Source organism: Triticum dicoccoides, chromosome 3B, assembly GCF_002162155.2.
Source record: "Triticum dicoccoides isolate Atlit2015 ecotype Zavitan chromosome 3B, WEW_v2.0, whole genome shotgun sequence".
In the NCBI taxonomy this organism is placed as follows: domain Eukaryota; kingdom Viridiplantae; phylum Streptophyta; class Magnoliopsida; order Poales; family Poaceae; genus Triticum; species Triticum dicoccoides.
The window spans coordinates 5,317,641-5,330,899 of record NC_041385.1 but is presented as its reverse complement, the minus strand read 5'-3'; the positions used below and the strand labels follow the sequence as shown (position 1 = coordinate 5,330,899).

General features: G+C 45.9%; 1 protein-coding gene across 1 annotated transcript; it reads right to left on the bottom strand.

The window, feature by feature from the left end:
- Positions 1 to 11,449: 11,449 nt before the first annotated feature.
- LOC119280430 (probable serine/threonine-protein kinase PBL23) lies at positions 11,450 to 12,909 on the bottom strand. The gene has a single exon (XM_037561279.1). It carries the CDS (start codon positions 12,890 to 12,892, stop codon positions 11,465 to 11,467), a length of 1,428 nt encoding a protein of 475 aa, XP_037417176.1. The 5' UTR covers positions 12,893 to 12,909; the 3' UTR covers positions 11,450 to 11,464.
- Between the last annotated feature and the right edge of the window lie 350 nt (positions 12,910 to 13,259).

Below are 13,259 nucleotides of genomic sequence, written 5' to 3'. Positions count from 1 at the left end.
AGAGAGAGAGAGAGAGAGAGAGAGAGATGGCAGCTGCTGAAGCCCAATATGGTTTATCTCATCACCATAGAATATAATATATCTCTTCTCACTCAGATCCCTCTCTTATTCTTGATCTATCTCATCTCTCAGTAGCAGCACCAAATAGCAGCACGAACAGCGTAGCATAAAAAAAATTGATCTCTTTCACTACCTGCTGCATCCCACAACATTGCATCAGCACAAACAAGAATAGCAGAGTAGCCACAAAATTTTCTATCTCTCTCCCCGCCCCATGCCCCTTTACCTCAGTGCCCCTTTCCTGGAAGAGTCAAGAGAATTTACAATGCCTTGGGCATACATAAAGATCTTTCTTATTGTGCCATTGAACGTGGATATGTGCACATAAATGAATTCCCGTGGACATACTTGAATCGGTCCATTTAGCAGTTGCATAAGGTTTAAGCGCATCAAAACACGCTGCATGATACTGCAAAACACCATTTTGTGCGGAGCCTTGACCGGGAGAAATCCATGGCGGCGACGTCCATGGACGCCGCTCCCCTTCTTGGAGGCGCCATTCAGGTCTTTTGCTCCCCCTCCCCTTCCCCTAGCCTCCCGGGTGAAAGCTCGAACTTTGTTGGGCGGCGACGGTGCTCTTGGCTCCGTTTGCTTCTTGAAGTCGTCGCCTTGGAAGCTTTTTGGATTGTGGGCACTGCGGTGTGGTGGTTGTCGGGCGGCGGCGACTGTGTGCCCCACGTGGCGGCGGCGGCAACTCGGCCGGTCAGGTTCGGGTTTCCTCTGGTGCTCTCTGTGCATCTGGTGACAGCTTGGTCGGCGGCCTCTGGCCAGGAGGGGATCGGGTTCCCCTCCTCCGGCGGCTACAGTAGTGCGAGTGTGAGAGCCGGAGCGTTTCCTCGGCCTTGGCCCTGCCTCCCCGTTGCTCCGCCATTCCTGGGCACCTGGTTGTTGTCTGACCGGCATCTTTTCCTCTCCAGAGGATCGTCAGTGGGCAGCGGTGATGCGGTGCCTCTGGTGAAGTTTCTTAGTCATGTAGGGTGTGCTCTGTTCCTACTCCGTCGGGTTGCATCCTTCCGTCCATGTTCTAGGGTGAGCAACCCCATATGTCGACGGTTCGGCGCCTTTCGAGCCAGGCGAGGAGGCAGGGGCCTCTTTCGACAGTGGGAATGGGTGGTGAGGTTGTTCCAGGGCTGGTGTTTGGTGCCGTCATAGCCTATCCTCGACAGCGGGCGCTTCCCGGAGCCTCATTTCTTCTTTCCTGGTGAGCCTTGGGTGGACGAGGGCCTCTGTGTGCTTCAGCTTATGCTTTCCATGTGCTATCTTCTAGCTGTAGTGTGTGAGATTTTGAGAGTTGCCGTCCAGCACCCTTGTATCCTGCCGTGTTTTGTTTTTTTATTTTGTTCGAGTTTGTATTGCAGTGGTTGTAATCCTGGCCGGTTGATGGCTTTGTTAATTCAAAGCCGGGCTCTTCTTGAGCCTACGTTCCAAAAAAAAAAAGTCAGAGACCCGCTTCGGTACAACCCCCCTCACAAAATGTATAAAGGGTAATATGGACCTTTCACACACCGTATTCATTTTTTATGTATGATGGATCACTGCTTGAATGTATACGCCGTACGGAGACCTCTTGTACGAGGCAAAGCGTCTGGGCTGGCCCATTAAATCACGTCCATCAGTTATGTATGTAGGGAAATAACGCAAAAAGGAAAACAACCAGGAACCGAACACAGATCTTCGCACTCTTTGGAAGCGCTATCTACCACCCGACCTAGCGGCTGCTTTTGATTTCCTACAGCGCGCATTTTATAAGAACAAATAACACATTTATATATAAAAAAATCTGATAAAAAACGGAACTTTTCTTCAAAAAATGTGAACAACTTGGAAATGTCGAATATTTCTTGGAAAGCAAATAATTTATAAAACTCCAAATTTGTTTGAAAAATTGTAGAATTTTCGGGATTCCTTACGTTTTTTTTAAAACGTGAACTGTTTATAAAGATACAAAAAAAATTCAAATTTTAAAAAATATAAAAACACGACAAGGTTTCAAAAACAAGATTTGTATAAAGCACAAAAACATTTCTTAAAACTTCGACCAAAATTTGGAAAAAGCAAACATTTTCTGGATGTGTGAACTTTTTTGGATGCGGGAACATTTTTCCAAATACAGATATTTTAATTTGTGAATATTTTTGACAATAGGACTATTTTATGAACTTCTGATCTTTTTAAAGCCCGGCAATTTTTTATATTCCTGAACATTTTTTGAAACAAACAAATATGAAAATCCGAGAAATTTTTGAAATTTGAACAGAATTTTAATAACATGTATATTTTTTGAAAACGTGCACAATTTTGTAAAAATTGCAAACTCATTTAGAAATTTCCAACAGGCGCCTGACGGGAGCGAGACCACCACCTAGTTGGTTCGAGGCCTATATGTTTTTTCCTTCTATTTTTTATTCTTCTCTTTTTCCGTTAATTCATTTTCTCCATTTTTAAATTTATATTTCCTTTTTAAATCTAGTGAAAAAAATTGAAATATTGTTTGGAATACCAAAATAACAGTTTTAAACAAATGTTTCAAATTATGGTTCAAAATACTTTTTTCATAAATGATTTTTTTCATGAACTTAAATAAGCAATTCAAGGTACCATGCCAAGTTGTTTGAGTTTTCGACAATTCCTACAATTTTTAGAGTTTTTCTCGGCGAAAAATGGCGAATAAATGGTTGGACATGAGGCAACTTTCATATTGTGTCGGAAATCGTTCAAACCTGGCATGGATGCCTATCATGGGCATGCCCGCCTGCTAGAAAAAGTTGAGATCATTTCATGCATGTACAAAAATAGCCCATGTTCGACAAAGGTGTTTGCGTATGCTAGAAGAGTCCGTTTGAGAGCGGGTTTTTTTTTCGCACCCATCAAATGATCCCAAATTTTCTTGAGCTTATATGACCATCTCAACGTACCATGCCAAGTTGTTTGAGTTTTCAATAATTCTTGCATTTTCTGGAGTTTTCTCGGTGAAAAATGGGAGATAAATGGCTGAACGTGACACAACTTGCATATGGTGTCGAAAATAGTTCAAATCTGGCATGAATATCTATCATATACATGCGCACCAACTGGCAAAACTTGGGGTCATTTTAAGAATGTTCAAAACTAGACCATGTTTAGCGGAGGGTGTACGGGAAGCCAGACTGTTGTCTGAGTGCACATTATTTCTCGACATCCTTGAAATGGCTCCAAATTTTTTTTCATGTCCTTGTATGATCAATTTGAGGCACCATGCAAAGTTTTTTGGTTTTTGACATTTTTTGTGTTTTCTGGTGTTTTCTCTGTGAAAAATGGCCGGACGTGACGCATCTTGCGTACTGTGTCAGAAATCCTTCAAACCTGGCAGGGACGCATACCATGGGCATGCCCATATTTTGGAAAAAAAATGGGATCATATCATTTATGTCCAAAATAGACCATATTCGACATAGGGTGTCCGAGTAGGCCAGAAGGTCCGTATGAGAACATGTTTTTCGGCATCGTCAAATGTATCCATTTTTTTCTATGAGCTTATATGACCCATTCAAGGCACTATGCCACGTTGTTTGAGTTTTTGAAAATTCTTGATTTTCTGGAGTTTTCTTGGTGAATAATGACCGATTAATGGCCGGACGTGATGCAACTTGCATACGGTGTCAGAAGTCATTCAAACCTGCATGGATGCCTGCCATGGATATGCCCATCTGCTGGCAAAAGTTGGGGTCGTTTCATTTATGTACAAAGTTCGACCATGTTTCACGTTGGTTGTCCAGGTAGGCCAGAAGGGTCTGTATCCATAGTCCTAAAAAACTATCAGTTGAGAGGAGTGTGCCACACTAGGGCAGACTAGTCCATTCGTGAGCATGTAATTTTCCCTCATTAGAATGCTTTTGTTATTTGCAAATTTCTTCATTATCAATCAACATGAATGTTTTATATGTCCTCGCTATTTTCTTAAAATTTGTGAACAATTTTGGATGTTTCTGTTATTTATAATTTCCGTCATTATCAATCAACATGAACTTTTTTTGTAACCCAAACATTTCTTAAATTTGTGAAAAGTTCACGAATTTGAAAAAAGGAAAAAAATAAAAGCAATTTTTAAATAAAACCATTATATAACAGAACAAAACCCAGTTTAAAAAATGCAAACACAACTGCTCAGGAAATTCACAAACTTACATTTGCCACATAAGCCAAAAAGGAAAGTGTTCAAGTTGTATTAAAAATGTTCAAAATATTAGTTCTTAAGTTTGCACACTCCTCATATCTCTTTGAAATTGTTCAAAATGTTGTTCGTAAAATTTTCAACATTTTGAACTAACTTATCTCTTTAAAAATTTCAAATTGTTCATGCTTTTAGAAAATATTGTTCAAGTTTTCGTAAAAATGTTTATCCTTTTTTAGAAAAATGATGTTTTCAAAATGTGTTCAAGTTGCTCACAAAATTGTTGGATTTTCAAACATTATTTGATTTTTAAAAGTTTATTCAGAATTTCCAACAAATGTTCAAAAAATTTGGAAATGTGTCCGGATTCTACGTTGGTGTTACCTATGTTCGGGATTTCTAGGGTAGAGGAAGCCCACTTTTGTAAGGCGGTTGCTATTCCCTACGCCTGAATTAATAGCCAGTTTGTTTATTGATGAAAATTAATTTCAAGCAGTTAAGAGAAAGTTGCGGTCTGATTGGGCCATGGCCCATGCGCCATGCAACCAATATATGCGTGTTTGGGCAGCAATGCATGCGGGAGCATTGATGGATGCGAGGAGGTTTGACAATTAATTTACGGTAGTTAAAACCATTCAATCCTGGTCACTAATTGGGCAGATTCAAAACAAAAAAGTCGGTCTTGATGTGCCTTGGTTTTGGCAGGGTAGGCACAATAAATCCGGACAATGTAATTCTTAAGATTGTACGTTCATAATTTTTTACAGACACTAATCATCTCAACCGGTTAGCCACTCACACTCACATGCAAGAGGTCCATGGTTCGATTCCTAGTATGTGCATGTACTAATTTTGTGATTCCTAGTATACACTGGTGGATGTATTTTAAAAAATCAACCGCTCAAAAAAAAAGAAAAGATCATCCTACCCTTTCTTATGAAGGGGTATGGATAAATCTCCTCCGTCGATGTGTTTAGGGGGGTTGTACCGAAGCGGAAGTGTTTCAGTCAATAGTTACATCTCCATAAGAAGTACTACTACAAAAGATTGTTGGCGAGCACTGCGAGGAGTTATCCCACTAAGAGCTATACTTACTAACAGGCACATTGGTTCCAATGGTGCTTGTCCTATCTGTCATCAAGGGGCCGAGGATATCCGTCATTTAATGTTTTTGTGCACGAATGCACGACACTTGTGGACGAAGCTCGGCATCACAAATATCATCGACCAAGCGATCCAGGTTGATAGATCGGGGTCTGCGATCTTGGAATTTATCTTATCATTGCCGGACCAGCAGCTTGAGATGCACCCAATACTTAACTTCAAACAAGTAATAGCTGTTGGGGGCTGGTACCTTTGGTGGATCCGTAGAAAAGTGACGCACAGTGAATCAATTCCTCCCCCTTGGAGGTGGGCACTCTCTGTGTTATCAATCTCAAGCAAGCATCATAGGGCTACATCGTTGGTGAGAAATCCCCTGAAGCAAAGTGGTGTAAGCCCGACCCTCGGTTCATTAAGTTAAATGTTGATGCGGCGTACTATTTAGACGAAGGGGTAGGTGCTACGGCGGCTATCCTGCGTGATGACAAAGGTGATTTTTTGGGAGCCCAATGCAAGTTTATACCTATCGCGGTGGATGCAATAACAACAGAAGCGTTGGCCATGCGAGACGGGCTGATTTTTGCTAACTCCTCTGGGTGTAACCGGGTAGAAGCTGAATCAGATTCTTTGCAAGTAATCAATTATTGTGATGGAAAAACAATATGGTGGGACTCGGCGGCGGCTATATTCGCAGAATGTGTGGACACTAGTACTTCAATTGGGAAGGTCATTTATAAGCATTGTTATAGATCTTGTAATCAAGCGGCTCATGTGCTAGCTCATTTCAGTTACTGTAATAAGACTTCATTTAGTTGGTTGGATGAGCCCCCTGACTTTATTGTTAGTAAGCTCGTAGACGATGTAAACATTATTTCAGTTTTAATAAAGCTAGCCATGATGGCCTTCCCTCAAAAAAAAAACTACTACAAAAGATTGTGATGAGGGAAAGGAGAGTTCACAGGGGCAATGGTCAGGAATCATAACCTGGACTTCACACTGGCAGCCGTAACGACACTTTGCATAGTGAAGTAGTTGCGACAGCCATGAGGAACCCCCTACCGGTATAGAAGGAATGTGTGTTGCCGCCTATCTTCCACTGGTCTCGCCTCGTTGAGCCACTCATGTGTCGACTGCCTCCAGTGCTTCGCCGCCGTTGGGGAGGGTTTATTCTTGGGAGCGGTCACCGGTGACGAGTCAGGGTTTGACATCCAATGTGATGTTGAATGATTATTACTGAACAACCAATCACAAGATTGACACAAAGAAAATAGGATTCAACGTTCACCTGTTGAATTGGAACTCATGAAGGCAAAAAATTCAAAAGTCGAAATCTTACTTCGCATCTTTTAGATCCCGGGGCTCCTCCCACCTTCCACAATGGTGATGCCGAGAGGATGACATGGTCAGTTACTTCTCCGGGCGGGCTGTAGCCGCGCGCTCAAGATCCGCTTTCCAGTCGTAGGTCGATAGCACGACGCGGTCGTAGATAGTAGGCAATCCCTACCCCGCAGCAAGGCACACATGGGCGACACGAGGTGAGGGTGGAGGCAGGTTGCACCACGTGATAGTCGTCGGCGAAAGCAGAAAGGGACGCGAAGAGATGAACATGGAGGGATTGCGAGAGGAGTGGGGAATGGAGACAGGTTCAGGATGCGTTGGAGCCAATGGGCGCAGGCTGGTGCTTGTGGACTTTTATGGTTCGGGAGAGTGGTCAATAGAAGCGGAAAATAGCTAGTTATATGGAAGGTGAAGGAGGAAGTGACAGGTCTGTTCAGTGATAAGGGGATGGCTAAGCATGAAAAACGGAAAAATTGCATCAATGATTTGTTGATTTGTGAGTCGATTGCTGACGTGGCTAGATTGATCTGCTGAGGTGGACTGTTGCTGACATGGACAGTTTGTATGTCTAGAGAAGTAAGATAGTGGGGATGACTATTTTGGTATTATAGATTATTTACATAAATGTATTTATATTCAGATTTTTTTACTATATATTATATGGGAAACACTTAGAAACATCTGGCTCGTAGCTCTTCACGTGTCAATCACCTCCGTGGCCATTGGGATTTGAGTTTGATCGGGCGGCTCGCAGCAGCCCCTACCACGTAGTCCAGCTTTGCAACGTGGCCCTTGTTGCGACCCTTTGGATCCCAACACAGCCTCTGTTGCAGACCGAGCAGGGTGAGGGAGCCAGTACATTTTGAAAATTTCTTACGCTTGCAACATGTTTCATGTTGCAAAGTTGACTAGGCACATCATACGAGTGCAATATGGGTCATGTTGCAAATGGGCGGACCGGTTGATGCTGCTAAATTGAACGGTTGTTCCCGTGTGGATCCAACAACCCGCGAGGCGGTCGATCCGATGCACACTTGAGCTGACCGAGGCACAACGTCGTCACATTACATAGGCTATACGTGAAAATGCCAATGTGATCCTTGGACCATCATGTCCACCTTGTAGCCATGTCACGGCCGCGGTGCACGCAGCGCTGGTGTGCCGTCTCCACCACACGAATGACCTTGCGGATAGAGGTCGGCCGCGTTCCCGACAAGCTGCGTCACCGCGTGTGCTTGTCCCAAACCAACCGCAAACTACTTGATTGCTCAATGAGCTATACTGGAAGAAAATCTTATGCGACCCGGGTCGTACGCTCGGATGGTGCGACCCTTTTCAGCTGACAACACTTGGCCAAAACGAATCTCAATGCAGTCTGTCAATTAATCCTCTAATTTCAGTAACAGAACACTAATTCCGTTCCGATTTCAAACATGCAGTCGCCGGCATTCACGCTCGCTCGTCGCAGCCGCCGGCGCCACCGCCACCACAAGCTCAAAAAGGAAAACCCGAATCCCCTATTCCTTCTCCGGCGTCAACTCTCGCTCGTTGCCGCTGCCGGAAGCTCGCTTTGTCACGGAAGCACCGGAGTTCCGTCCCCGCTGCTCTCCCCGCCATCCATGACCAGTCTCCTCGGCGCCCCGGTAGACACCGGCGCTCGCTATGTCGCAAACCACCGGTATTTCGTCCATGGACCATGGCCACCTCTCAGCTCGGCTCCGCCGGATCTGGCCTAGTTACTCGATATTGAACCTGCTGGCTGCATCATCGCAAAAGTGTATTTCAAGTACAGAGCATGTCTGCTCATCTGCTGGTTGCAACACAATGGCACATAGCTATGTGCTATGTCTATCTGCATTTTTTTTATTATGCTAGATATGCTTGTGTTGAAGTTATCCTTTCATTCATTGACAATGGAGCAAAAGGAAAATACACGGACATTGTTGTCCACACTAACGGAAGACGATCAGTAGAACAGCAAAATGGAGAGAGCTTGTGGAGCTTTGTTCAAGACGAGTAGTTTGGATAGTTGATGATTTGTTCACTTTTCTTCAGATTTTCATCTTCAAGTCAAGATAGGATAGTTTATGCATATTTGTTGTTGTCCACTCTTGTAATAGCAATGAAGTAAGGTTCAAGCCTGTGTATCTCTATCAGAAACTTGCTCCTTGTAATGGCTTCTGCTTGGGTAATATAAGCTGTAGCTAGTCATTACTTTGCATCTATCCTCAAACATATAGCTTTGTATTGAGGAAAACATCTATACTTCTTCAGTGCTACAAATTAGATTGCATATAATCTTACTTTCAGATACTAGTAAGCGTGGACGGGCAACGCATGTCTTGACAAATATAAATGTTAATAACCATTGTATTTTCGGATGTTGTAAATTTTTGCTAGATTTTAAATATTTTTTTAACTGCAATAACAATAGAGCACACAATATTGAAGCAATATTATCTTAAATATATCACACAAGCACATAAATATTAGAAATAACTTTCAACAATTTTTTTTGTTTGAAACAAATGCTCCAATAAATATTTTCAGCCATTGTTTAGACCATACATAGTGTTGTGGGTGGAAAGTTGAAATCATCAAATTTCATCTAGTCCAACACACATTGATAAAAATCAGGCAGTCCGCTTGTAGCAACAAGGTGGACCACCTGTTCCTCCATATGCTTATTCTTCTTTAGATCCAGAATCAATCAAAAAGAGAAGTTTTTCACTATATATGTAATAAGGAAGAGTGTCCACAATTTTTGAATGGGGATAACAATCATATTCAGAAGAAACTTAAAATAACATAATTAACTTTTTTACACAGTGGAAAATTTTATTTGGGATTGATTTAGCACCAGAGAAATTGCTCTAATATGATGGGTGAACATTTTTCTAAAATGAAAAGGCAGTAAGAGCGCAATCCGAATATCTTCAGAATATGTCACGCTGACCGGGGACACGGAGCGCTAGTACCTTCGCAGAACACCCGCGTCTACTCGGCAAAACATTGAATCTGAGCCGCTGATATGGATTTCAGACTATTGATGAAATATGGAGGGTAGAATGCGTTTAAGTTTATATAATCAGAGGGCCCTGATTACCATATGTACAGTTTGTTGTGTGGCATTAGAAGAATTGATGTTTGCTCTTTTGTTAGTAGTGGAGATAAATAAAAATGACCATCATTTTTTTTAGAAAAGGAGGATTTCCCCCTGCTCTGCATCTGAAAGATGCATGCAGCCATGTTATTAAAAAAAGGTCGTCCAAAACAAAGTCTGGTATCTGAAGTACAGCTCACATCAGGAGCACAGAAAAATGAAAGCTAATAAAAAAGCAAAGCCACAACCAGCTAAATGAAGTGGACATCAAGGACCTATCCTATTATGCGACCGCCATCCAAACCGGTTAAGATAGCCCATGCTACCATCTCCCATCGGTTGCACTCGGTAGCCAAATGCTCCCTGAAAGCCGTAGGAGTGAGTAGCAACCAAGTACGGATCCATGCCGTGAGTGGAGGCGCACAGGAGCATCGCCATGGCCGGCGGGAGATGTAGGTGGGGCGGTGCCGTGAGTTGGGCAACCGAAGGGGATGGATCGCCCCGAGCTGGGGTGGCGTGATGTGGTGAGCAGCCGGGGGAGTATCACTCAGGCAGCTGGAATTGGGGGCGTTCTAGAGATTGAATTGTTATTTGCAAACGGGGAAGTGGGGAATGAAACGGCTGCTGCTTTGAGATTCGTATCGCTGCATCGCCACGCATCGCACAGTAGAGAGGGTCTCACGGTGGGCTTCGTACGACCCGGGTCTTATAAGATTTTTTTCCAGCTATACTACTATACGTGAGTACGAGTACCAAGTGTTCCCCTAGTAGTAGTATTAATCAACAACCAGAAGAAATAGTCGTAGCGCAAGTGGAGGTAGCCTGCCGCGTGGTTGCTAGGTTTTCTATGGGGAATCTTAAATCATTGTTATATGGAGCTCTAAGTGATATAGTTGGAGAAGCGCCAAGTAGGCCACATGAACCAGGTTGGGGTGTGGTTGAGAAAAATTAAACCATAAGGGAGAATCGGCTATGACCTATGAAAAAAATGGATAAATAACCAAGTCGGAGGAGCCAAAAAAAGTACCAAGGAGGTCAGAAGACGAAGGACAAAGGTAAGACACAACCTTATGTACTACTCCCTCCGTTTCAAAATAATTGTCTTTCTAGCCATCTCAAATGGATTACAACATACGGATGTATGTAGACATGTTTTAGAGTGTAGATTCACTCATTTTGCTCCGTATGTAGTCACTTGTTGAAATCTCTAGAAAGACAATTATTTAGGAACGGAGGGAGTATTTTTTGAATTAAATATGTGTAAATTTCCGTAAATGACCATAAATTGCCTGGATTTTTTTCGACGTGGACATATTTTTGCTTCCTTCCTTCTCCTTTTGTTTTCATCCTGACCAGACGGTCGTCCCTGCCCCGCCTCTGGCTTCGACGCATCGTTGCAGCTTCTGGCGAGGTAGCTATGAGCGACTATGAGAGATACAATCATGATTTTAGAAAGTTCTCCCCCCCAAAAAAAGGGTTTTAGAAAGTTCATGGGAGGAGAAGGTAATGGACCGCTTGGCCTAACAGATTAGAGAACACACTCATCAACACTAAACACTGAAACATGATAATATGTGTGCACTGATGCTATTTGGCACAATTTGATCGTATTTAAATTAAAAAAAAATCCAAACAGCATCACAATTTCTTGGGGTCAACCCGAAAAACAACCTTGGATACAAATGATTTTTCGCCGTTTGACTGAGAAATAGTTAATTCTCACTAGTCCTCCGTCGAATGAGGCTTAAGCGTGCCATGGACATTGGCTCATGGCTGCGTATCACCACCAGCGCTTCCTCGAGGTTGGCCACGACCTTCGACATGGCCGGCCGGCCCATCCGCGACAGGCAGAGGCAGCGCTTCGCCGTGTCCGCCACGATCTCCAGCGCCTCCATCTGCGGCAGCGTCGGGTCCAGCGACAGCCGACGGTCCAGCGCATCCTTCAGTGCTAGCTTCCCGTTCCGTATGGAGTCCAGCTGCAGGGTGGCCGCCGGATCCTCGCCCGTCAGCGCCTCCAGCATCACCACCCCGAAGCTGTACACGTCGCTCGCCGTGCTCACGCGCTTCGTGCGGCTGTATTCCGGGTCTATGTACCCGGGCGTGCCGACGATCTCCTCGACGAGCTGGCCGCCGCGCTCCTCGCCCGCCGCTTGATACACCGCCGCGCCGAAGCCGGACAGGCGCGGGGTCCAGTTCATGTCTAGGAGGATGTTGGACGAGCTCACGTTGCGGTGGATGACCACTGGCTCCGCGCCACAGTGCAAGTACTGGATGGCCCGGGACACGCCCAGCAGCACTGCGACGCGGGTCCTCCAGGGCGCCGTCGCTGCCGACGAGCTAGAGCCACCGCCGGCACGCTGCAGGCGGTCTCTAAGCGTGCCGTTGCTCATATGCTCGTAGACCAGCATGCGGTCGTCCTCCTCCGCGCACCAGCCAACGAGGCGCACGATGTGGTCGTGGCGGAGGCGGAAGCTGATGACGAGCACCGGCACGAACGCGTCCTCCAAGCCATCCCGCCCCTGCTTGTCCATCACCTTCACGGCCACCTCCGGGACGTCGTGGAGGCGGCCCTTGTACACCGTCCACAAGCAACCTCCGCCGAGCTCGTCGGCAAAGTCGTTGGTCGCTACCGCGATCTCCGCCCACGTGAACGTCCTGGGGCAATGGCTGGAGAGCGAGCTGACATGCGACAGCACCATCTGAGTGTGCGGGGAGCCGGAGCTGGAGCCCGGCGCCGGCACTGCCGGTACGCCGGTGTGGTTGGCGATCAGGGTGAGCAGCCTGAGGCTGAGGACGCTGATGTCGGAGATAATCCTGGCGTTGAGGTCACGGAACGTGTCCGCGTGGCGGCCAGCCCGGAAGAACCTGTCGGCGGTGCTTCGCCTCTGGCAGCTGAGGACCAGCTGGTGCGCCTCCTGCAGCGTGTTATTGAGCTCGGCCAGCGGCGGCACCGCCTCCGGGTCGTCCCGCAGGCTGGACAGCACCCCGTGGACCGTGGACACGCGGCGCGCGAGGTGGTCGCACTCGAGCTTGTTCTGGCGTGCCGTCTCCACCGCCTGCACGATCATGGAGATGAGCCCGGCCGCCTGCCCGATGAGCTGTGTCACCGCGGCCGCACTCCCCACGAACGTCAACGCCATGGTCACTCACTGGTAGAAGGAAGAGAAGAGGATCGGGGGTAGCCTTTTTACCGGTGACGGGAGGATTGGAGGTGGCCTTTTTATCAGCTCGCGCGCGAGCTCGAGGTGTTTGTGGAAATTGTAGCGCGAAGCGACGCCGAAGGCCGTGGCCAGTGGGCAGTGGGCACTAGGCTCCGCGCCATTGTCTTGGTCCGTCGCGCGCTCCCTCCCTCTCTGCACCGTGTTGGCGACGACCCCAGGAATTGTCAAGTCGAGCTCGTCTGACAACTTGCAACTTGCATGTATGCGCGACCTTGCAAAACCACAACCACGGCGGTTTCAACGGTTTGGCACACGGTTTGCCCCCCCCCCCTCTCTCTCTCTCTCT